Source organism: Camelus bactrianus, chromosome 9, assembly GCF_048773025.1.
Source record: "Camelus bactrianus isolate YW-2024 breed Bactrian camel chromosome 9, ASM4877302v1, whole genome shotgun sequence".
Lineage (NCBI taxonomy): Eukaryota > Metazoa > Chordata > Mammalia > Artiodactyla > Camelidae > Camelus > Camelus bactrianus.
In genome coordinates this window covers 58564266-58589621 of record NC_133547.1, presented here as the reverse complement: position 1 = coordinate 58589621, position 25356 = coordinate 58564266, and the positions used below count along the sequence as shown (strand labels likewise).

The 25356-nt window shown below is 44.1% G+C and overlaps 1 protein-coding gene across 1 annotated transcript in view; it reads left to right on the top strand.

Moving 5' to 3' along the window:
* PMFBP1 (polyamine modulated factor 1 binding protein 1) overlaps window positions 1-25330 on the top strand; it is a 45380-nt gene extending 20050 nt beyond the window's left edge. The window contains exons 6-21 of the mRNA XM_074370494.1: window positions 4334-4504; window positions 5297-5407; window positions 7740-7866; window positions 7958-8115; window positions 9571-9811; window positions 11791-11980; window positions 12129-12282; window positions 13179-13346; window positions 13618-13755; window positions 15792-15956; window positions 16500-16667; window positions 16978-17145; window positions 17983-18086; window positions 18602-18676; window positions 20847-21085; window positions 24462-25330. Coding sequence (XP_074226595.1) covers window positions 4334-4504; window positions 5297-5407; window positions 7740-7866; window positions 7958-8115; window positions 9571-9811; window positions 11791-11980; window positions 12129-12282; window positions 13179-13346; window positions 13618-13755; window positions 15792-15956; window positions 16500-16667; window positions 16978-17145; window positions 17983-18086; window positions 18602-18676; window positions 20847-21085; window positions 24462-24484 — 2400 coding nt within the window. The 3' untranslated portion in view covers window positions 24485-25330. The remainder of the gene's footprint in view (window positions 1-4333; window positions 4505-5296; window positions 5408-7739; window positions 7867-7957; window positions 8116-9570; window positions 9812-11790; window positions 11981-12128; window positions 12283-13178; window positions 13347-13617; window positions 13756-15791; window positions 15957-16499; window positions 16668-16977; window positions 17146-17982; window positions 18087-18601; window positions 18677-20846; window positions 21086-24461) is intronic.
* Window positions 25331-25356: the final 26 nt, after the last annotated feature.

Sequence of the window (25356 nt, the reverse complement as noted above, 5' to 3'; positions counted from 1 at the left end):
CTCCTATAAGATTGCTCCTGAGGAATTTTAAGTCTCCTTAATTAATATAAGGTGCTACCAGTTTACACTTTAACCAACAATAATTTTCCAGCACTCCCATGATATGTTTTCAGTCTTTATGTCTTTATGTTGTGCTAAACTGATGGATGGAGCAGGGGTGGGGACAGGTTTTCTCATTACAATTTTCATTTCCTTTAGTTCTAATAGTTGTGAGATGGATTCCTCAGGAAGCTTACTCTGAGAAAGATTGGCATACAGGACATTTTTAGAGAGCTCCTGGCATCACACCTGTGAAAGGAAGTGGAGGGAAGCAGGATTGGGCGGAGGAAGAAGTTGAGCTATGATAGTCCCAGCAAAGGCCTCAGCCAACTCCATAAGGAGCTCTGGGGCTGGAAGGACCTTTAGAGCAAGTCTAAATTAGGGCCTTTATACCTCCATGTTGATCAGTGATTAGATGGGAGCTGTCCCTAAGGAGAGGCATGACCTTGGGCAAAAGTTTTCTTCAGCTCAGGCTGTCCCCAAAAACGGCTGACAGCTGAGGGCTATCTTAGAGCAGCACTCCTAGCAGCTGGGGGAGTAAGTCCTTCGGTGCTGAAGGGGGTCTGGGAGGCACATCACAGCGCCCACCTTGTGAATGAAGTACTGAGTTCACCATTGTATTGGTCCTGTGGATTTCTGTTTTATGAGTTAGTTGTTTAAACCCTTAACCTATTTTTTGTTGGTTGTTAGTATTTTTTATTTTGACTTATAGGCAGTTCATAATATACTACAGGTGATAATGCTTCATTGTATAAGTTACAAATATTTTCTCCTAGTTTGTAAATTTTCCATTTTACCTTATGAATGGTATTTTTCAACATACAGAAATTTTTAACTTTTCCAGAGTTAAATCTCTCAGTCCTCCTTTTTAAAGTCTAGGTTTTATTCTTGTTTAGGAAGGCCTTCACTACCCCCAAGATTGCAAAGATTTATCTTATATTTTCTTTTAGCACTTTTATGATTTTGTATTTTTATGTTTTTATCTTTAGTCCACCTGGAAAATACACACACACACACACACACATACATTCATGTTTCCTATATACATAATGAGAAAAGGCTATAATTTTATATTCATCAAAATGGATCTCCAGGTGTCCCATTTCCACTTTCAGAACACCCCATCCTGTCCCCATTGAGTCGAAGCACCAACTCAGTATATGTACTGATTCCCTTTTTGGATCTTCTGTTCTTTTGATCTACTTGCCAGCTCCTGCACCAAGATCAGTTTTTCATACTGACTTTAACTGGGAGTATGTTTTGATAGCTCTTTTTAGAGCAGGTCCTCCTACACTGTTCCTTACTTTCAAATATTTCTTGGCCATTTTTGTACATCTTTTCTTGGTGAACTTTAGATTCATGTTGACTTACTTTCAAATTATTTATTTATTTGGAGGGAATTAGCATACCTTATGAAACATGACAGGCTTCTACTTTTATTCAAGTTTTCTTATGTGTCCTTTCAGTAAGATTATACCCTTTTCTTTATAGAGCTCACATATCTCCTGCTAAGTTTATTCCTAGACATATTACAGTTGTTACTGGTTTTATGAATAAGATCTTTTGTACCTTTAATTTTATTAATTGTTAGTGATGTAGAGAAAAACTCTTTTCCTGCCACTTTATTGAGCTCTGTTATCAGATCTTTAGTCAACTGTCTTGGATTTTTTAAAATTATTTTCCTTTTTGGCATTTATACAGTCTATTTTCCATCTTACCACATTGACCAGGACCTTTTGAACAGTGTAAAATCAAGGCATCCTTGTCTTGTTCCTCATTTTTAAAAAATGTTTCTAATATTTCACTATTAAGTATAATGTCTGTTCTTGGCTTCTTGTTAATATCCTTTTTTAAGTTGAATATGTGACTATCTGTATGTAGCTTGTCAAGAATTTTTATCAGGAATAAATATTGAATTTTATCAGATGATTTTGTTAGCATCTATCAAGGTAACCATAGGGGGTTTTTTCTTTAATGAAGTGCATTACATTAATAGATTTTCATTAATAGTCAATTCTTACGTTCCTGGAATAAATCCTACTTAATACATATTATTATAATATATATCATTATATTATAATAAACTGCTTTACTTAATTTGCTATACTAAGTTATAATAAACGGCTATTCTAAATTTATTAACATTTAATTTTTTACATCTATTTTCAGAAATGAGATTAGTTTGATGGCTTGAATTTTTGTGTTCTCATCTCATATTGGTGTCTGGATTATGCTACCCTACTATAAATGAATTTGAGAGCTTTTCATCTTTTCTATAATCTCTCAAGCTGTTTATATAACATACAAAATGTTTATTTCTTTAAGATCACAAATAAAGCCAACTTTTGCTCACTACTCAGTAGTATACTCCACCTCTTCTGCATTCTTGGACTTTACCTTTTGCTGTAATAATTCCTTGTTAATTCTTCCGTAAACAATAGTGAATCGTAACATTTCTCAAAATTTCTGTCTGAACAAGGTTTATTTTGCCATCATTCTTGAATGCTAGTTTGACTGCGTATACAAACTCACTAAAGAACCTTCCTTTAAGTCTTCGAAAATATTGCTGCGTTGTCTATTACCGTGCAGTATTAAAGAGGAATCGTTAAGATTTCAATCTGTTTCTCATTTTTTTTGTAAGTCACTTGTTCTGTCTCTTTGAACTCTGGAGGTTTTTAGGCTCAAGATTTGGTGGGGGTGGGGGTGGGAATTAGGTTTATTGATTTTATTTTTTAGAGGAGCTATGGGGGATTGAACCCAGGACTTCATACCTGCTAAGCATGCACTCTGCTACTTGAGCTATACCCGGCACGCCTAGGCTCAGGGTTTTTTTTAATTCATTTTTCATTAAGCCTCTCAACACTTAACTGACCCTTTGAATCTGAAGATCTACATTTTTCTTCAATTCTGGGAATCTTCCTTCCATCACTTTTAAATTAACTCCTATTTTCCTTCTTGTAGTATTAAGAAGATATTGGAACCTGTAGATACCGTCTTCCTGTTTCTTAGCATTTTTATTGTTTTCCATTCCTTTATCCACATATACACTGAATTATTTATACACTCACGGGCAGCTTTCATGCTCAGTGAACATGAGCTATTTCTAACTTTGCCTGAAAAAGCCCAGTTAGGGAGACAGTTTAATGGAGAAAGGATCTACCATCCAAACTAGGACATTTTCCTCTTTTTTTGCCTGTCTGCATCAGTTCACTCACTATTAGTGCAGACCAGTGAACAGGTAGTAACCTTCATGCATGATTTCAGATGATCTAGAGAAAGACATAAAAAAAAAAAAAAACACAGTTCTAGGAAAACAGGCATATTCATGTTGATGAGAGTGTCAATTGGTACATTCTCTTTGAAGGACAATTGTGCAATATCTATCAAAGTTTTAAATCAATCCTAGCTTTCCTACTTCTACAAATTTAATCTACACATATACTAGAATAGGTACTTAAAATTTGATGTGCAAAAATAATCATTTCAGCTTTGTTTTAGAAAAAACTTGGAAACAACATATATTCCCATCAGTAGGAGACTGGATAAACACATTTAAAAGTAATTTAAAAGAGCCAGATAGAAACACACGGATGAATTTCTAAGACATCTTGTTGAGTGAGAAAAAAAATTATGTTTTAAAAAAACAAAATAATATATTGTACAATATTCATTTTTCTAGAAGGATATGCACAAACTGTCATCTCTGGAGAATGCAGTGAGTATGAGATTAGAGGTAGTGGTCAAAGAGAAATTTAGACTTGCCTGTAATGTTACATGTTTTAGAAAGATAATATATATATATATATGTATTACTTGTGTAATTTGAAATTAATTTTTAAAAAAGAATGATATATCTACAAGTAACAATTGGAAAATATCCTAAACAAATTGCCAAGTGAAAACACGATGTTTAGAATAGTATGCAGAAGACTTTCATTTGTGTAGGGAAAAAAGTGGGGAGTTATATACAGATACATATATGCATGTATAAATATGCATAAATTATCCCCAGAAGGATATACAAAAAATTGATAACACAGACTGTCATGGAAAAGGGGACTTGAATCGTGGAGGGTCAAGATTGAGTTTTCAGTATATTCTTTTGTGAACTGTTTAAACTTTTCACCATGTGTGTGCACTTGTTAAATTTTTTCTTTTGTTAAGGAAGCTCTGATTCACATAAATGAGCATTAACCTTTACAATATAGGTCTAGAGATTTTCCATGTTCACAGCATTCTGAAATTAACTCAAAAATTGTGAACAAAACCAACCTATTATTTTTAAATATCCCAGGAGCCCGAGAACAAGGGTGATCATTCAAAAGTGCGTATATACACTTCTCCTTGCATGATTCAAGAGCATCAGGAGACCCTGAAACGACTATCTGAAGTCTGGCAAAAGGTCTCTGAACAGGATGATCTAATACAGGAACTTCGAAATAAGCTAGCCTGCAGTAATGCTTTGGTAAGTGTCTCCGAGAATATTTTTCCAAGAGACGCAAAATAAAGCTCTGAGGAAAAAGAGGAGGAGAAAAAAGTCGCCTACAGTAATCTCTTTATCAGTATTTCTCGTGTCTCATGCACACCTGCTCCTGCCTTCTGTTCATGTTCTAACTTCTTATTTTCAATGTTTGGGGGTTTTTTTTTAATTATTTTCAGCAAACAAGAACAAAAGTTTTATGTTTTTCTAATTTTCAAAAACAAACAAACAAACAAACACACATTCACCCAGTCCATAAGAAACTTCCTTAGTTCTTGAACTTCATCCTGTCTTCTGAGAGATTCAGTACATCCTCCCATCACAGACTCCAAAGAAGTTTCTTATGCCTCATAAACTGGACCACACAAAGGTTGAGAAGAGAGTCCAAAATGTAGCCACTGATGGACTCAAGACAAATCGCTGTGTGTGCTTTAATGAACCTTAATATAATATTGAGGACATAATTCCTTCTCCTTACCAGGAAGTGTGTGATGAATTAGACAATGCTGCTGCAACAAACTTAGGCTGAAAAAAGGAGTACATTGCAAAAAATAGTATTAGTTAAACAAGGTCCTGCTGTATAGCAGAGGGAACTATATTTAATACCTTGTAATAACCTATAATGAAAAGGAATATATATATGTATAACTAAAGAAACACTATGCTGTATACCAGAAATTAACACAACATTGTAAACCGACTATACTTAAAAAAAAAAAAAGTACTAGTAATAATTGCATAGATCATCCAGCATAACTGTCCTGTGCTCGGTTGCAGGTTCTGGAGCGTGAAGAGGCTTTGATAAAATTACAAGCAGACTTTGCTTCCTATACAGCCACCCACCGACATCCCCCTAGCTCCTCAGAAGACTGTGAAGACATCAAAAAGGTAGGAGAACTTTTGCTTATTTGTGCCTGGTGGGATTGGGCCACGTTGGGTTTGATTCTGGGTTTTCCTCCTTTTTTTTTTTTAAGTTTTTATTACTATATTTTATATTCTACTTTATATTTTTGTGACCTTGGTCATTTCTGCCATGAGGATACTATATATAATGTATGACAAGCCCCCAAAGAGTGTGTCTGGCGGCATTAAATTTCAGAACTGAATTTTGGAATTGCAACCATCTCTTAACCCTTACAATGGGTTAAGGTGTCCAATGGTACTCCTAAACAAGACAGAGACTCCTGTTGGCGTGCTAGATTCAAAAGGACCATCCAGCCTTCTAGTTTCCAGCTGGAGTTGAAACGCAACAAATTTAGGGAAGATTATTAATTCAAATTCACTCCTTAAAAAAAAAAAAAACTCTTAACGTTTCAAAATTCAAAGCCATCTAAAAAGTCAATTCTAATAATGAATAAGCATTTAAATCTTGTTAACAAATTAAAACATAGTCAGAACTAGGTTAGGTTCCCTTCCAGACAAGGTCTTAACGTCAGTCATGCCTGAACTTGAGGTACAAGGCAAAGCAGGCCAGGCTGATGCTGAAGTAGTGGCAAAGGGGAGTGGCAGAGAGAGTCAGCACATATCAGCTATCTGAGGGATCCGTTAGCCAGGGGGGCAGAGACGCTTCTTTTTCCAGGACTTTCTGATCCCACCAAGTTTGGATAAACTTTGGAGTTTCTCCTTGGACATCTGTCAGTATTTATTTTAAAGGTCAGTTCCATGTTATTCACATGCTGACCTACAGCAACAGCTCACATACTTCATGGTTTTTTAATCTGAAAAATGTCTTTATTTCTCCCTTACTTTTTCATTTTTTATAGTGGTTAAAAATAGGTAACATTAAATTGACCATCTTAATCACTTTTAAGTGTACAGTTGGTTGTATTAAGTATATTTGCACTGTTGTGCAACAAATCTCTAAAACTTTTTCATCTTGCAAAACTGAAACTCTACCCAGTAAACAGAAATTCTTAACACTCCATTGTTTTAAATGGTACAGACTTCCTAAGAAACAGAATCCACTTAACCCCACCATTTTATATATCCTATCCAAAGCGTTCATGTTATGTGAATATTCTGTTAGGACTAGACCCCCACCTCATCACAGTTAGTGCCAGCAGTCCCCTCCTCCCGCAGCTGGCCTGGCACAGAGTAGGCCTTTGAGTCCCTGCAGGGCCCACCCCCTGGTCTTACGGAGATTGCCCTGTGTTTCCCCAGCTGTCTCCCTCTGTCTTCCTGCTGCAGCCTACCCTTCCTGTCAACTCTGAAATCACATAACTATGTCCCTTGATGTCCAGTCAATGAATTACTCCTCCTCGGCCCCACATCCATGTTCTTCTGGTTACAGCCCCTTCCCCTCTTCTTCTGGGCAGAAGCCAAAGTTCTTGCTGAGTGACTGAGAGCCCCACGTGATATGCCTGCCCACAACATCCTCACCTCCTCTCCTCCTACTCTCCCCATCACTCACTCCACTCTAACCACAGGGCCTCCTCCATGTTCTCCACCCAGGGCCTTATCACCAGCTGGTCCCCGCCATCTGCAAAGCTCCTACCTCAACATGGCTCACACCCTAACCTCCAGCAAGTCCCTGCTCAGAGGCCACCTCCTCAGTGAGGCCAACTCATCCATCCTATTTAAACTTGCAACCTCACACCTGCACCCCTACCCCCTAGACCTTCATTCCCCTTTTACTATTCTGTTTCTTCTGTAGCACTTAACAATGCTTAATGATTTCTGTGAGTCACTGCTTTATGCTCTTTGTCTGTCTCAGCCCACCAGAAGGTCAGCTCCCTGGCGGCAAGGATTGGGGAGGGTGTGTGTGTGTTGATTACAGCACCCAGGACAGTGCATGGCACACAGTAAGTGCTTCATCAATGACACTGAGTGTAGCAGGGAGGAAGGGGTGGCTCCTTTTGTACACATTCCGTCCCACATGAGCGTGAGAAGTCTGTCATATCTTTTGTTTTTAACTCTAGTTTTCTAAATTGAGATATAATTGACATACCATGACACTCACCACTTAAAGTATACAGTCAGTGGTTTTTAGCACATTCACAAAGCTGGACAACATCACCACTAACTCCAGGACGTTTTCATCACTCTGAGAAGAAATCCGTATCCATGAGTAGTCACTGCCCATCCTCCCTCCCCCAGCCCCGGGCAACCACCACTCTACTGTACATCCGTCCGATTTGCCCGTTCTGGACCCTCAGCACTGGAGAATAGGGGACCCTCCCCCAGGTATTCACCCTGCCCTGCTCTTCTTCCCTCTCCCCAGATACTGAAGCACTTGCAAGAGCAGAAAGACAGCCAGTGCCTGCATGTAGAGGAGTACCAGAACCTCGTGAAGGATTTGCGCATGGAGCTAGAAGCAGTGTCGGAACAGAAGAAGAACATCATGAAGGGTAAAGGGTGGGCCGGTGGGCTGTGGCGGGGGCGCCAGGGAAGCCGGAGCCCTTCCCTGAGCAAGAAGTGCTCTGGCTCATCCCGCCGTAGACATGATGAAGCTGGAGCTGGACCTGCACGGGCTGCGTGAGGAGACTTCCGCCCACTTGGAGAGGAAGGAGAAGGAGGTCACCATCCTGCAACGGCGGCTGCAGGAGCTGCAGATGCAGTTCACTGAGACCCAAAAGCTTAGCTTGAAGAAAGACAAGGTAAGGCAAGGGCCGCCCTGGAAGCGCCCGCAGGGCCGGGGTGGGGCGTGGCCTCGGCGCAGTGGGTCGTGCAGTTCTGCGCCCACCGCGACTGCTTGGGGAGCGCCCACGCGTGTGCAGTGAGGTTGCGGTTCTTCAGGCCCAGAAGCAGTTCTGAGCATTTCCTTGGAACTTCTCATAGCACACAAGTAAATCAATGTCAGGGGCCTTAGTAGAGATGTGAACTCTGTAAGAAAGAGGTTCTTCCCCAGCCCCACAAGGTAGAGAGTTTGGGGCACATTTGCATTGTTCCCTTACGCTCCTGTTTATGCCTGATAGTAGAAAGAAAAGCTATAAAATAATATGTAGCCTTATTAAGAATTACAAGTGAATTTCAGTTTTTTAATTACAAATATCCTATGAACATGCATATCAGGTAGTTTGAAAATATAGTGGAGCTATGTCCTAGAAGATCTGTAGTTTCCAACCTAAATCAAACTCCTAGAAAAGCCTAAGAATGGAACCAAGGGCAGAAAGGCTCTGAAACCAGTGAACGATTTTGTAGTCAGCACTGTTCCAACTCTAAACTTTCATCAGAGCTAGTAGATGTAATCCAATTGATTGACTGGCTAGTCATTCAAACCTCCAGTTTCAAGATCTGGAGGTGATCTACCAGTCAAAAGGGAGGTCTTTGGAGAGATGGCGACAAGAAGCAAGGAGTGTGGATAAGCAGCTCTGAGTCACTCATATATTCATTCAACAAATATTTCTGAGCTCCTATGATATGCCAAGCATATCTTCTAGGCATTAAGAATATAATAAAGCATGCAACTTCCCTACCTTCATGGAGCTTACATTCTAGTCTGTGGAGTCAGACGACAAACAGGTAACAAACCTAATATATAATAAAATGTTCTATACTGATAAATTCCTAGAATATCTTGGTGGCTATTTTACCCAGAGTGGTCAGGGAAGGCCTCTTTGATAAGGAGATATTTGGGCAGAGATTTGAATGAAGTAAGGGGGCCACGCAGGCCAAGGTCTTGAAGAATATTCCAGGCAGAGGCAATATAGCAAGGGCAAGAGCCCTCAGGTGGGAGTCTGCTCAGAGTGTTCCAGGGGACAGCTGAAGCAGGGGTGGGATGGCAAGGGGTGAGACGGGACAGGTAGCCTAGGACGAGATCATGAGCATCCTGGGAGGTCATTGTAAGGACTTTGGCCTTTTCCTAAGTGAGATGCACCCAGTGGAGGGTTGTAACAGAAGCATAACAAGATCTCACTTGGATTTGTAGAAGCCCATTTCTGGCTGCAGCATTGAGAATAGCCTGAGGGGAGGCAGGGAGCCCAGGTGGAGGCTGTTGCAGTATCCTGGCAAGGCAAGAGTAGATGACGGCTGGAGGAGGGCTCAAGACAATCTCTGACTTCGCCCTGCTGCTTCTCAGGTCTTTATCAGCATTAACACTTTGCTTTCCTCAGCTCCTCCAAGAGAAAGACGAAATGCTGCATGAGCTGGAGAAGGAACTGGCACAGGTTCAGAACAGCCTCGTAAAAAAGGAGATGGAGCTAGAGAAACAGCAACGCATGACAAATGAACTGGAAGTCGCCATCCAGGAGGCGAGGCAGGATAAGTGCATGGCGGAGTGTGGGCCGCTGCGAGCTGAGATTAAGAAGCTGAAGGACAGTCTGGAAGATGCCAAACATCAGCAGAAGCTGGCTGGTGAGGCCCCAGCCAGCGCTGTTCCCACACACTTCCAACCCACGGGGCCAGAGCTGCCCCCTCGTCTCTCCAAACAGCCATGTCCCTCTCCCTCTCCACACTCCCACCTCGTCGTGATCTTATTTCATCTCACAGTAGTGGGGACCACCTTGCAAGCTCCTCCTCTCACCCTAACCTCCCCTCCACCCCTTCTCCCCAAAGCCCCTCGCCACAGGGAGGACGGGGCTCTGGACCTGGCTTCTTTGCACCACAGTCCTCCCCACCTTCTCCAGGACCTCTGTCATGCCATTCACTTCTTCCTTCCCTGGTTTTTAACACTCTCTCTCCTTTTTTGGCCTCCAAACACCACCTCTTCTGCGCAGCTTGCAATGTGGGCTGTGTCCTTGCCCCTCTGCGGAAAGTGCTTTCTCACAGGTCACCAATAACTTCTTGCCTTCGGGTTGCTTTTGGGGTGATGAAAATGTCCTGGAATTAGATACTGATGGTTGGACAGCTGTGTGAGTATACCAGAAACCACTGCCCTGTATACTTTAAAAGGATAAATTTTATGTTATGTGAATGATGTATCAATTTGGGAAAAAAAAGATGGTCCAAAGCATGTCTTCCTTCCTCACCCTCCAATAACTGTGTCCATTCTGTTGGCCCCCCACACCTCAAAGGTTGTTTCTTATCTTTGGAGATATAACAGGTCCCTTGTTCTTCCACAGATCTCACCATTGTTTCCTCTTTGCTCTCCTGCCCTGACTATGGTCATCCCTCACTAAGACTCTGCCCTCCCCCTTTCTCCTCCCCCTCTACAATCATTCTTGTTTCGCACCTCTGCTCCCTGTAGCTGCATTTCTCTGCAGGAGACTCCAACGCTGAGAGCCCCAGCCCTGACTTGGCACCAGTTGTCAATCTTGTCCTTAGAGACTAGCTCTACGTGGGCAACCCACCATGCCCACTAGCTCAGTATTCCCAAAGCTGAACCTATTCTCTTCCCTATTAAAAAAAAAATCCTTCTCCTTTCTTCCAGGTGTATAATTATTCCCGTAGTGACACCATCTTTCTTCCAGTATCCCAGGCTGGAAAAAAAATGGAAAGGAGAGTGATGTTTAAAGTAGAAACGATAATAGAAACTATAGGATGTGAGGTTTTTGGTGTAGAGAAACTCCAGTAAGCCATTGAGTGTTTTTTCCTTCATATCCAGTGGTGGAGGCAAGGATGTAGGCTAAAAGGACATTGTAAGAAGTCTTTCTCCATTCTAATCCATTCCACTTTTCCTAACGCACTCTTTCCTTTATGCCAGCTGCCTGCTCAAGAACCCACGAAATCACATCTAAGCATTTCTCTCAGGCTCTCAACATCCTCCAAAGCCCACTCTAGTCCGTGTGCTTTCCCAACTCTGTCTTCCACTCTTCCTCCCCACTTTCCTTTCCAATTAAACTGGTCTCTTCCCATCCTCTTCCCACATGCCTTTGCATTCCCTTCACTGTGCATTTACTCTAATACCCCAGCCCTGAGAATTCCCTTCCTCCTCCTCCTTCTAAGGCCCAGTTTAGCTTCTGTTTCTTCATAAGTCCACCTCCCAACCCTGTACTCAACCACGTTGATCTTGCTTCCCGAGTTCACAGTCAGTGTGAGTTTAACACTACCGTGTTCCTATGTGGGATGAACCAGTTATAGCTCCATCACTAGACTCTAAACTCCATGAGAGTCAGGATTTGTCACATAAGAGACACTGAGAAATTTCTACTGATTTGTTTAATTTTAATCAAGAAGGTGTTCATGGCTGGTGGGTAATAGAAGACGGATAATTTAATAGAGCTCCTTAGGAGTGATAATGAAATAGAGAGATGAGGACAGACTGGAAACTGAAGTAGGTCACAAAATGAAGAAAGAGACTTTTTAACTCGTCTTATTTGAGAATCTGGACCTCACACATACTGCGTTCACACGTGAACATACCCACACCCAGGGTTATCTCCTGCCTTCTGCAGCTCAGCAAGCAGCCCAATATAAAGAAGAGGCCCTTCTGGCAAAGAATAACCTGGAGGATACACAGAGGAAACTGCAAAGCTGCCTTAGCCTGGAGAAGCAGAAGACAGAGACCATCCAGGAACTCCAGAGAGAACTTCAGAAGCTGCAGAAGGATTCTTTGATGGCTGGAGAGGAACTCGTACCCAGCAGGTACCACAGGTTCACCTCCAGGTAGAGGGTCTGTCCCTCATGAGCCAGTCAGGACACTGTGGGCACCTGCCCAGGAGTAGGGTAGCAAGCCCACAGTCCACTGACACAGACCTGAAGTCCATCCTCCTGCTATGCCATTTTGCTTTAGGAAACGGATAGAAGAGCTGACATCAGAACTCTATGAGGCCTTGAGGAAGGTTGAAAACTCAGAAAAGGAAAAGAAGCAGCTTCAGAAGACAGTGGCTGAGCAGGATATAAAACTGAATGACCTACTAGATCGTATAAATCTCATTCAACACCAGGTACAGAGGGCAAGTAGGCCACCAGCTTAAACATGTGCTCTGTTTAAGATTAAATGCATTGGTGTTTATTTGGGAATATGCTGCCACAAATCCATTGCAAACTAATTGTCCAGAACTTGTGTTAGAATGCTAAGCCAGCCAGTTAGCTCCAGTTCCCACAACCAATAATAAGCATTTTCAAGGGCTAAACTTAAAAATAGTCAAAAGAGTGGGGAGGGTGTAGCTCAGTGGTAGAGTACATGCATAGCATGCATGAGGTCCTGGGTTCAATTCCCAGTACCTCTGTTAAAAAGCAAATAAATAAATAAACCTAATTACCTCCCCCCACCAAAAAAAAAAAAAAAAAAAAAAAAAAAACAGTCAAAGGACAATGTTGGTTTTTCTGGGGGAACTCAAAATCTATACTTCTCAGTCAATTTAAAGGCTTTGATTTCTGAATTATTGTTTTTGTGCTTTTCTAAAACGTTTTTATACTTTATTCAGAGAGGTTTTTGTTAGAGGTTTTTTTGTTTTGGGTTTTTTGTTTGTTTGTTTGTTTTTGTTTTTGTTTTTGTTTGGTTGTGGGGAGGTAATTAAGTTTATTTATACATTTATTTTTTAAGTGTTATTTTTTAAACCCCCTATTCATAGAGGTTTTTGTATGGAAAGATTTGGTGAATAAGTGGGAACTGGATATAAAATAAATTGCTGTATCTAATTGAACAAATAAAAAATGTTACTGAACATAACAGGAAACTTTTTGTGATATATGCTAAATAATCAAGGCATTGTCCTCATATTTATTTCAGCCATTCCCTGTGCACAGTTGTCTGGTTTGGTTTTGGGTTTGGGTTTTTTTTTTTCCCAAAAAATATAGTGTCTAAGACTGTCTTTCAGCCCAGTGTTTATTTTCTCAGAACAGGGAACAAGCTGCCTCCAAAATCAATCTAGAAGAACAGCTTCAGGAGATAACCAGGTTGCTGGAGGAGAAACGGGAGCAGCTGAAAAAGAGCAAAGAACAGGAGGTTTTACTGGAGCAAGAGCTTGAGACATTTCAACAGGAAGAGAAAAAGAAAGAAAAGATGGTGAGGAAAATCTGGAAAGACTCAGGGTCATGAATCTAGGGCCAGACAAGAGCCCTGCCGGCCCTGGAGGGATATGGAGGCCAGAAGCCGTGGGTGCTCAGACCTCAGGGGAGAAGGGAGGGAAGGTGAGAAAGACAAGTGAGGAGGAGAGAGAAGGCCTGAGATACACAGGGTGCAGAATGCAGCTGTGCGTGAGGGTGGGAGGAGGGGCTCCAGCCGGAGCCTGAGGTCACACCTCCACTCTGGGCTTTATTCCTTAATGGGGGAGCAGTCAAAGGAGAATCTGAGAAAGCTGGAGGAGGAAAATGAGAATCTCAAATCACAGTTAAATCAATGTTCTACACACCTGGATTCCGCTCTCAGCAAACAAACCACCACCCAGCAAATCAACCAAGAGCTAAATAATAAGGTAAGTAGACAGAAACCCCAGTGAGGTGAGAAATTTGAACCCTGTGACCCATGACCTGAAACTGGCACCTAGTTCTCCTCCCCCACAGAAATGCAGCTAACTGCCCAGCCCATGTGCATCCAGGGCACCCGAGGCTCCACTTCCCTCCTGAAGTGGGATACGCTTTCAGCACCCACTTGCTGGCTAAGAAATATTTCTTCCACATGTGAAAGGTCTTATTTAGTATCTGGTTGAGCCGCAAACCATCTGGGCTTTGGCATCAAGTCTTCCAGAGTTGCATTTAGACCAGAGTTGAGTGAGCCCATTGTTTGGGGCAATTTGCTAGGGAACACTTCCAAAAGTAGTCCCAAAGCACAAAAATGGGATGGAAGGGGATGCGGTTATTTTTCATTATACAAGTAAAGACAACAGAAAGAAGTATATGTGCTCAAATTCAGGCATAATTTACTGACCATCTACTTAAGTCCTTTGCATGCCTTCCATCTACTTTACTCCCAATAAGATACTATGAGCCTCAGTTTACAAAGGAAAGAAAGGCTGAGGCTGAGAGTAACTCATCAGTAAGTGATAGGATGGAGTGGGAGTTGAACCTGGATCATCTGGCCCTCACATCTAACCTCTTTTCCCTTCATCATGAATGGGAATACTTTCCCCAGCTGAATCCATTCCACTGTTCTGGGCAAGAAACAAATACAGCATCTTGATAGGTGGTCCCTTGAATTATAAATGAGAGACCAAACAGCTCTTATTCCTTCATAATAAAAAAAAAAAAAAGATTATCTTAAAATACTATGACTATTCTTATGTAAGAATAGCACTACCCAACAGAACTTTCTGCAATGATGAAAAAATTCTAAATTAGCTGCCTAATACTATATGCATTAGCCACACGTGGCTATTGAGTGCTTGAAATATGGCCTAGTATGGCTGAGGAACTGAATTTATAATTTTAATATTAACTAATTTTAGTTTTATTTAAATATTAATTGTCTCATGTGGCTAGTAGCTGCCACATTAAACAACAGAGGTCAGAGGCACTGATGTTTCGGAGTTTTGTCCCCCAGAGATATAAATCTCTCCTTTAGAGTGATCCAGAGTTGAGGTCTGAATTACTCAATCTCCAAGGAACTGCTCTAAGTTATTAATATAGTCCTGTTTTCAGTTTGCCAAAAGAAAAGTCATCAGAATTCCTTTGATGGGAATCAGGAGGCTGGAGGAGTTTGTGTGTGTGTAAGCATGTTCAACTTTTTTAAAACATGCCCTGCATATAATAGACTTTTTGAATCAATGGAAATAGCCATTAGAAAGAGGCTTAGTTCTGCGCTCAAAGATGCATATTCTTTTATCCATATTCCGTATTTCAATTTTAGACACACTGCTGCCAGAACTATATGTTCAATTCATCTCTAATATTGCCCAGTGCAATATTTCATTCAATCCAAACAAATCATTTAGTATATTGGCTGAGCACCTATTATGCGCCATGCCCTGAGCTACAGAGAGTGTGCCTATAGCGATGAAGAAAGCACACACGGTCCTGCTTTCCTGGTGCATCAAGTCTAGTGAATTATGTCAGAAACTGAGGCATAATGCATACAATTGAAATATTGTATCATGTCTTCTAACATAGAATTGGATTCCAGGTTAACCCCAATCCTAACCCTGACCATAAAACAATGAACTCTTAACAGAAACCTTCCAGTTACAAATGCAGGACGCATGCTCGGCTGGCATGCATCAAAGGCTGCAGGTCTGTGAAAGGCTTTTTCATGTACTTGACATATCGTGGCCCAGTACTTCCAGTACTCGTACTGGGGGCACATGCTAACTAGAAAGGAAGTGTGGGGAGAGGGATGCAGAAGAGCCTGAAACGGCAGCTCGTCCTCTCACAACAGGGAAATGAAGTGGGTGTTATCACAGACTGCTTGGCAGGTTAGTGCAGAGAGAAGAGAGATCAGTGCTTGTCCATATTCTGTGGACACAGAGAATGCCTCTATGGCCATGAACCGTGACAGTGATGTTCCCTCTCCCTAAAGATAGCTTCTCAGAAGGAGACCTTAGAGAGTCTGCAGAGTCAGCTGGACAAGGCTGTGCAGAAAGAGAAGCAATGCTACCAGACCATGGTCAGTAAAGACGTCTATGAGGAGTTATCCCGGAAGTCCGCCGCCTGCCAAGATGACCTAACGCAAGCCCTGGAGAAGGTGGGCTCCACCCCTTCATCTCCAGGGCTGTTTAATGTCCAAGTGATCCCAGTAGCAAGAGAGGTGCAAGAGTCACTTCCTGCATGACTGGCTGGCACCAAGGCCACCTGCAAACCCTTGTATGGGCTGGGATGCCTGTCCAGAGAAGGCCTGCTTCCCCTTAGTGAGGCTTTTCTGAGGAGGGGATAGAGGTCAAATCTAGCAAGTCTCTCTGTCCATGGGTGACTCAGGGGCAAGGTTTTCCCAAAACTTGGATTATCAGGGAAATTGATGCCCCATCCGTGTGCTGATCATGTGGCTGATCAGTTCATAGAACTGGAAAGAGAAGAAATGGAAGAGGGGAAGGGGAAATGCAGAAAACTGACCATTGTCACTTCTTGCCCCTCTCCTAGATGCTAGGCAAGGTGACCAGGTGTCTGTGCCACCCTGGGCAGGGAGAGGGGAGGCTGGAGACATGGGACTGGAAACGTTCTCCTTTCAGGACTTAGCAGAGAGGGCCCAAGCGCCCTACAGCCACTCTTGCCCCCTTTGTCTTTACTAAAGCTCAATCATGCGACCTCAGAGACAAAGAGTCTGCACCGAAGCTTGGCACAGGCTCAAGACAGGAAAATGCAGCTGGAAGAGGAAATCATTGCTTATGAGGAGAGGATGAAAAAGCTCAACATGGAATTAAAAAAACTGCAGGGCTTCCAGCAGCAGAGTGAGCTAGAGGTGAGGAGCAGCCCGAGGCTTGGGCTGCTGTCCTGTTCAGGGCCCCAAGGTCTCTTGCACCCAGAACTATGGACTTGGTACAGAGCCATTCCCTCTGGCTTACGGGTTCCTTCCCTCTTGCTGGGCTCCGTGAGCTTCAGATGGAGGTGGCAATGATCAGGGCAGGGGTGCCCTCTGCTGACCACTGGAAATAAAATACCGCCTAACGAATCTCCCAGAGGAGAGAAAGCGCCCTCCGGCCTTGTCTTGTGTCCTCCGGGGCCAGGGAGGCAAGCTGGGGTCTCCCTCCTCACTGTGCGCTCCCGAGCAGGTGCAGGCCTTCGACAAGAAGCTGGAGGATATGAGCAACCAGGTATTGCAGTGGCAGAAGCAGCACCAGAGCGACCTCAAGATGCTAGCCGCTAAAGAGGAGCAGCTCAGGGCGTTCCAGGAGGAAATGTGCGCCTTGAAAGAGAACCTCCTTGCGGATGAGAAGGAGGTAGGTGCTCCTCAGCTTTTGGTCACTTCCTCCCAGCCACCCCCTACCCCAGCACATCCCACAACCAACCACCTGGATGAGAGACAGCCTTCAGATGGGGGTGGGAGTGCCTGGGAGCAAGGAAAAGACACCCTTTCTATTCAGTACAAAGCAGGGTCTGGGTGGTCCAGGCCCACAGTGGCTGTCTCAACCCAGCCATCTTCCTGTGACTTTGTTAATAGAGATACTGAGCAGAACAAAGGTTTCATTCCAGAGGAGATAGAGGGCCATGTCCTGGTCAGGTACACCAGCAGCCCCTGACTTAGACAATCCACTGGTCAAGTCTCCCTCCAGAGCCCCTCCTGGCACTTTCAGTTACCCTGCAGTAGAACGGCTAAGAGCTCTTTGGGCATGCCCAGCTCTCTGAGCAGTGAAGTTTGTGGCAGGAGGCTGCAGAATATCTTGGGGTAGCCGCAGGGCCCTTGCCTGAATTAGAAAAAAAAATCATCCCTTCTACCAGATATTTTTGCTTCCACCTGTTAAAAAAAAAATGGCTTAACATACTGCTTTTTTTAGAACAAGTCACTTTAATACTTCTGACCTGAAAATCATTATTATAAGTGTACAAATCTACTTTGACTCTACTACAAATGGTGTCTGCTCAGAGATGTCACCATTGTGGCACTGCATTGCTGGAGATGGAGTCCTGCTATGGCAATTCCAATGCTGGCCTTGGGTTTGGACCGCAGAGTCAATGTTTCTTCTTGCAGGAAGAGAGAAGAGGCCTGATTCGGGAGCAGGGAGGTGATGGGTCTGTGCTCCCACCTCTTACTGTCTCATTTGCTTCTTGTACCAAAGCCCTATTGCCTGCCCCAGCGGTCTGTGCCCAAAGACAACTGTAGGCTACACCGAGAGAATGATCAGATTATGTGCAACATGGAGCAGTGGGCAAAAGAGCAGAAGTAAGTAAGGAAGGAAACAGTGAGTCAGGGCCACAAGGGCTGGGCTTAGCTGACGAATCACCCATGTCCCAATGAATAGTGTCACACACACACACACACACACTGCCCTCTCGGGAAACTGATCTAGTCTCAGCCCACACCCAAGGGTTGGGAGTAAGGTGGAGGGGCCTCACCCTTCAGGCAGGTTCAGAAAGCCCCGGCCCTTTAGAAGTGGAGCAGCTGCCTGATAGAAGGACTGCTTCTGTGGGTCAGATTTTCTCTTCCCCACCTCGTGTCCAGCTTCACTGCCTGGATCCCTTGAACACACCTGGGATCACAGTGATTTTGCACAGGGGTATGGAGAGGCCTCTTAATTTCCAGGTGCCAGGAAGGCTCTAGCTCTGGGGACTGGGTGGTGAGCAGGGGGTCTGGGCCCAGCAGAGGCCTTGCTGAGAACACCCAGTGACCTGTTCAGCCAACTCATGCTCTTGCTCACAGGGGCCTGGGGAACTCTTCTCTTGTGAATTTTATTATAGGATCGCCAATGAGAAACTAGGAAACAAGCTGCGTGAACAGGTCAAATATATTGCCAAGCTGACTGGTGAAAAGGAGTAAGTCATCCCATACCACCCTGGCTGTAGCTTGGGCCCCAAGGAGAGGGATCAGCCAGTAGCCAGGACTGGCCTTTTCATTGAATATGTGGAGAAAGACCCCCGAGTCCTGAATCTGTATCTATGTGACCTTGGGGTCACCACTTTACCTCTTTAGGCCTTAGTTTCCTCACCAACAATAATAAAGGGGGCCATCTCTATGCACCTCCCCACTGTCACCTTCTACAATTCTCAGAGGTCAAAAATGCTGAGAAGGAAACAGGCACTGAAAAGCAGACTGTGTTAGGGTAGTGGCTAAGCTGCAGTAACAGAGACCTCTCCAAGTGAGGGACACTGAACACAGAAGGAACATCTCTTTGAGGTGAGCAGTCCAGGTAGGTGGGGCCCTTCTGTCCCATGTGGTCACTGGGGGGCCTAGATTCCTTCTACGTGTGGCCTTGATTCACCCTCACCGTCAAAGCCGGGTCAGCACAGAGGATGGTACGGGAGGAATGTTGGCAGTTCAGGAATAGAGGCAAAGGTACAGATGTCTAAAACTGAGATTTCAGAGGTGGTATAGTAACAGGTCATGACAAGCTCCAGGGCTGTGTTTCCCAACCTTTTGTCGGGAACCCTTAGAAAATGACCACCTTTGGTTGGCACACTGGGAGGGTCTGGGATGGGGTTCCTTGTGACAGGTTTGACCGACCAGCAGCTGCCCCCAAACCCCCGACCCTGCTCCAAGGGCTGAGGTATCAGCACACCCGGGACCCATTCGTGAAGCCACAGTTATAAAGCTGTGTCCAGAGCCTGGACCTTCAGAGGGGGGCTGGCTTGAAAGAGAGGACAAGACCTTTGGAATTAGGTGGTCAAGGAACCAAGAGGCCAGGACTTGGATAAAAAGTACAGGATGTTGAAAGCATCATGGATGTTGGCAGGAGTGGGCCAGAGAAAGTGGCAGAGAGCCGGGAGTGAGGGCACGGTGAGGACCCACCTCCAGGCCCAGTGGCACGAGGAGTGTGGCCACAACATGAGGGCCAACAAGGGAAGGAATGTCTTTTCCACCAGCCAGGTTCATACAGAGTAAGAGGGCAAGGCATATGCCCAGAGAAGAAGTTGAGGGTGAATTCTGTATTTGCTTTCCTCTAGAAAAGAACACAAAATATTTCACTAGGACAAATACATTTTCAGAGAGAATTTAACTAAATGGTCAGAATCTGCAGGTAACAGAGCACTTCATGCTTTTTCTGATATTGTGCCAAGTTCCAGAAAGTTGTTTCACAGAGAACTCATTCTTGAGTTTGCTTGATCCTGTTTGAAGGAGCACCATCTTTTAATCCTAATAACAAGAGCTCAAGTAATATTTATTGCTTACCTAGGTGAGGCACTGTTTGCAGTCCATGTATTTACTTATTTAACTTCCATAAGATCTCACACGGTCAGTGCAATTATAATCCCCCATTTATGGTAGAAGAAAGAGAGGAACTAGGGCTACATAACTTGCCCATGGTCTCATGACCAGTAAGCGACAGAGTCAGAATTCCAACTCGGGAAGCCTGGTTCCAGAGCCCACTGTCACTCACTGCCCTCAACATGGTTTTTGAGAAGTAAGACTGTTGGTATTAACAGTTGCCATTTACTGAGCCAAAAGAGATATGTTCAGTTACCTCTCTCCTCACCTACATCAGAGCTACCATTTCCTCATCCATAAAATTGGGACAGATAACTGGGCCAAGCTCTCAGCAGAGCTGGGATCCCCTGTGCTCTCAACCTTTCAGCAGAGGGAGGAGAAAGAACTTGGGCTTCGGCCTCAGAACTGGGTGTGAGTGTTTCCAAAGCATGACTGTGAGAACCAAGGACTCATGATAAGAATTGTTCTGGCTCTTCTGACTCTTCAAATTTCTATCATTTGTCAAATGGATTTTTATATGAACCCCAGAAGGTGGGTCAGACTCAATTGTCCCCATCTAAGAAATAAGAAAACTGGCCCATAGCTGGCAGGACACAGTGGGTCAGGAGTGAGTCTGGTTGTGAGTCCACCCCAACCCCAGGCCGGGGCTCCTTCCAGGGTACGCAGGCAGGCCTCCATTTCCACAGAACCTGTGTGAGAGCACCAGCTCTGGAAGGAACTGGGCGTCCACGGAGATGAAGCAGACCAAACACCCACCTGTCCTCCCCTCTCCTTCCCCAGCCACCTCCACAATGTAATGGTCCACCTGCAGCAGGAGAACAAGAAACTGAAGAATGAAATAGAGGAGAAGAAGCTGAAAGCTGGGTCCTCAAGAGTGCACACCAAAGCTCTGTGCCTGAGCAAAACAGACTCCACATCAAGGGGGAAAGTGTATGGCACCTTGGGCTGGAGGGGGATAACCCAGGATGTGAGCCAAAGAATGGACATCACCAAGTTTTGGGGGGTACCCCACTGCTCAGGTATGTCCACCATGTGGCTTTTGCTTATTACTGTGATGTCTTTCTTGGTCCAGTGGGTCAAAAAAAATTGGCATGATATTGTTTTTTAAGAAATCACTGGATTGGAAATTCAAATAGAGAAAAGAAAACAGATCTTTTGCTTAGCTACTCTGAACTAGAGATCATTGTCTTCTCTGTAAAGGGAGAAGGCGAGTGAATTAAGGCTCATTCTGATCTAAGAATCTTTGATGATACCCAGAAGCCTCCTATCTCAGACTTACCCCTTCCCCTGACCCAGTCCCTCTGGGGAAGTATGGGGACAAGTGGGGAACCGGCCGAACAGGCATCTTCCTCCTATAATGTGTTCTGGAAACCTCACAAGAACACCCTGGTCCCATGCACAGCCTGGGTCCGTGGCTACCTTTTCTGCTACCTATAATAGGACACCACATTATCCCCGAGGGATGAAGTCACCTGCATCAGAGCTGCCTGGCTATGAGGCTAGTCCCTGAGGAATCACCTCATTAATTTCTCCTCCAATCAAGATTATCATTTCCTCCCTGTTCCCTCAGGTTCCTCATTTTGCTAAAATCAGCACCTTGCCTTGAGCATCATTTCCACGCACACTTTTCAGAGAACAGTGAGTCCCCATTCCTCTCTCTAGACTTGGATCAGCTTTTATAGGAAAGTGTCAAGGTCCCAGCCTACTCTGCAAGATGCTAACATTTTATTGAGTTTTGTCCACTTCATGCAATGGAGTAAGCCTTGGAACCATACTATCATCTCCAGGCTCAAACTCTGAAATAAAGACATGAGCACAGCAGTGTCAGTGAGCTCTTGGCATCCTGCAGACACTTCTGCCCCCAGCAAATCCCCAGCAATGCGTTCATCCCTGTTTTCTCCAGATTCTAAAAGCTAGAGTTCTCGTTCATGTACAGAGGGGAGCTACCATTCCCAAAGCAAGCTTCTGGATTAGTCTTTAAACCAACAAGAGACAACTAGCTCCCTTTTTATTCTTTCCATCTCTGGAATTTTAAAAGAAAAAAGAAATCTAAAAACCTCAAAAAGAAAAGTAGCCCTGAGGTTCAAAAGAAAGGAAGAGAAATAGTGATGCATTTTCCAAATGGAGGAGGGGGCGAGAGCCATCTGCTTTCTCCCTGGCCTTCATATTCCATTCCTCCTTTTAACAATTTAATTTTTCTCCCCAGCCAGCTCAATACAAGTAAAATTCCATTATAACAAACTCCAAGGACAGCTAAACTATTTTATTGTGGTTGGATTTTGTTAAACTGAGTACATGTCTGGAATTTATATTTTGAGTCTATAGGAAATTGAGAGAAATAGTTAAAGTAAGAGAAAGGAATTAAAGAGTTTGTATTTCTAGGTGAAGGGAAAGGAAAAGTGAAGGAAGAAACCCACTAGTTGGTAACAATTCTTAAATATCTTGCCTCCCTCCCCAGCCAAACAAAAGCCAAGAAAATATGCTGCTAATAGCAACATGTTACATGGGGTGCCCCTGCTAGGACTTAGGAAGGGCAACTTCTAGAAATGCAGTGTGAGGCAGGAGTGATGGGCATTTCTGGTGGTTTCTGCTGTGATGGTTGTTATCTGTTTTTTATGCTCTTTTGACTGTTCCTTCAATTGGTGTAGAATAAGGATATGTTTTCTGGAGAAAACAAAGACTGAAGAATCTGATACAAATGAAATGGCTTCTAGTTCTAGCCTGTGGCCTATTTATTCAAGCAAAAGTTCAATGTCATTAAAGTCCCCAGTACTTTAGTTCCCAGTGTGCTAAAAAGGAATTTTGTCTATAATTTATAAAAAGATTTCATATATGTTGGCCAAAGTGACAATATCTGGGTACTTTGAATGTTGTCCACTTTTTTCAAAGTTGTCTTTTGTTTCCTGTGGCTGACGACACCAGAGCAAAGCAGCAAGCCAATTGTGGGGAGCAGTGGGGCAGCAGAGCCAGAACCACAGATATGTCACGTAGCCATCTGGCCTTGCCAGCCCAGCCAGGCAGGGACCCAGCTGAGTGGAGGGGTTGGACTTAGAGAAGTGTAGACAGACAGGAGACAGGGCGGGGAGGCTGAGTGTTGCCTGCCTCTGGTTCTTTAAGAAATAACCAAAGAAGTGAATTCCTAAAAGTTTGACATTAAAAAATAATGGTCTTTGTATGAAACTATAATGGTGGCTACATTTGTCCAAACCCATAGAATGTATACCACCAAGGGTGACCCCTAATGTAAACTATGGACTTTGGGAGATAATGATTTGTCAGTGTAGGTTCATCAGTTGTATCAGATGAACCACTCTGGTGGGGGATGATGACAGCAGGGGAGGCTGTGCATGTTAGGGACGAGGGCAGGAGGTATATGGGACATCTCTGTGCCTCCTGCTCAACTTTGCTGTTCACCTAAAGCCACTCTAAAAAATAAAAAAGAAGGAAAAAAATGATTATAAAGCTAGGACTTAGCCAAGGGGATTATAAATAAAATGCTTCAGCCACCCAGTCAGAGGAGATCATTCAGATTCTGACACTTGGGGCCCGCAGAATCCTTTATAGCAGATCCTCTTCTACCCACCTGGAGTCTAATTCTTCTCCCCCTGAGCTCAAGGAACCCAGGGAAAATGTCAGCCACCTCCTTACTAAAGGGAAGGGGGCTCCCCACAACCACCATGTTGCCACATACACTTGCCTTTTGAGCCTCCTCTAGACAGCCAGGGGCCCTCAGCTGTGACATTTCTAAGGTGTCTGAAGTACCCTGTTTCTCTCCACTTGGCATTAAAAGCAGCTGCACATGGCTGAGGGCAAGGCAGGGGAGCCCTGTAAAGACGCCTAGTTCAACAGCCTTACTATTGCCTCACACCAAGGCTGGGAGCCGGTCTCAGGAATTCACTTCTAGGCCGTTGTCAAGAAAAGCTTTTGAACTTCTAGAAAAAGAATCAGTTATCATCTGATGAGGTGGTGAGAATCAGAGTATTAAATCAGAGTTTTCGAACTGGCAGCAATGTGAAGGTCGATCTGAATGGAAAGGGTCCACAATTAAAAAGAAAGCATTGGAGACAGAAGGGCCGACAGAATATTGGGCAGAAGTCTGGCAGCCAAAACTGATTCGGGTAGAGCCGCCAGGGGTGGGGAGCCTCCCACTCAGCAGCTTGTGGCACCTGTGTGTGCTGCGTGTGCCTCACCAGGTATTCTTTATTTTGAAACTAGATTTTCATAACCCTCTGGCCTCATTCTTATCTAGGGGGCTTGAAGGTGAGTTTGTGACCAAGGTCACAGCCTGTTAGTAATAAAGCCATTAATTGGAACCTCAGTCTTCTTCCTGTTCTGTTGCATCCTGAGCGCAAGTCTGTAAAATAGATCACATACCCAGCTTACATCTCTCCACAGGACAGGTAGACACCTTCTCCTAGTCCTTCAACCCAGGGCCGAAATCAGAAGCCTTCGCAGGCAAGCAGCCGGAAGCCCTCTCTTCACTCCAGAGCCGTGAAAAGTCACTTTCTACCTGCATTCCCAATAAAGGCGATTAGAGGTAAAAAGAATGAAAGTAGAGGTGGTAGCTGGTGCTGGCTGGCAAAGCCTTGCTTGCAAACCCTTCCGTAAAATTGACTTAAATTTTAACTTATATTGATTTATAACAAACAGAAATTCAAATCCCAGGAACAGAGTGAGAAACAGAGGAGAGCTAATAGGAGCGTGAGCCAGGGACCTTGGGGTTCACACTGGGCACTGGCCCAGTATCCAGGTGCTTCTGAGCCCCAAGCCTTGTCGGGGACTCAGCCCCAACACAGGACCTCCCAACAGTACACCTGGCAGGACCCCAGCCCTAGGGAATCACAAAATAAGGACCAGGGGTGACACAGAGGGTCAAATGCCAAAAAAGTCGTCAGCAAACTGTAGAGGCTGCTTAACAAGAGAAAAGACTAAGAATTCCAGTTTAAAGATCATCCTTTATGTGAAAACCAGTAAGCAACACTTTACACTGTTTTCTATCAACACACAATACATAGTGGTAGAAACTTCTGCTATTCTGAGCAATAGATCAGCCAACCCACCCAGGCAGAGGGTGGGCGGCTGCTCACCTTCCTATTTCTCGGCCCCCGCATCCAGCCTTGCCCGGGCCTGCCAGCCTTAGGAACAGCTGGGCACCCTCAGAGCTTGCCCCCTCACCCCCCACCACCCTGCTCCCTGTGCGGCTGCCCCAGGCCATTCTCCTTTCCTGTCAGCTGGGTCCCACCTGCCAACCTCTCCTCTAAGAGGCACTGCCTCCTGGAGAACAGAAATA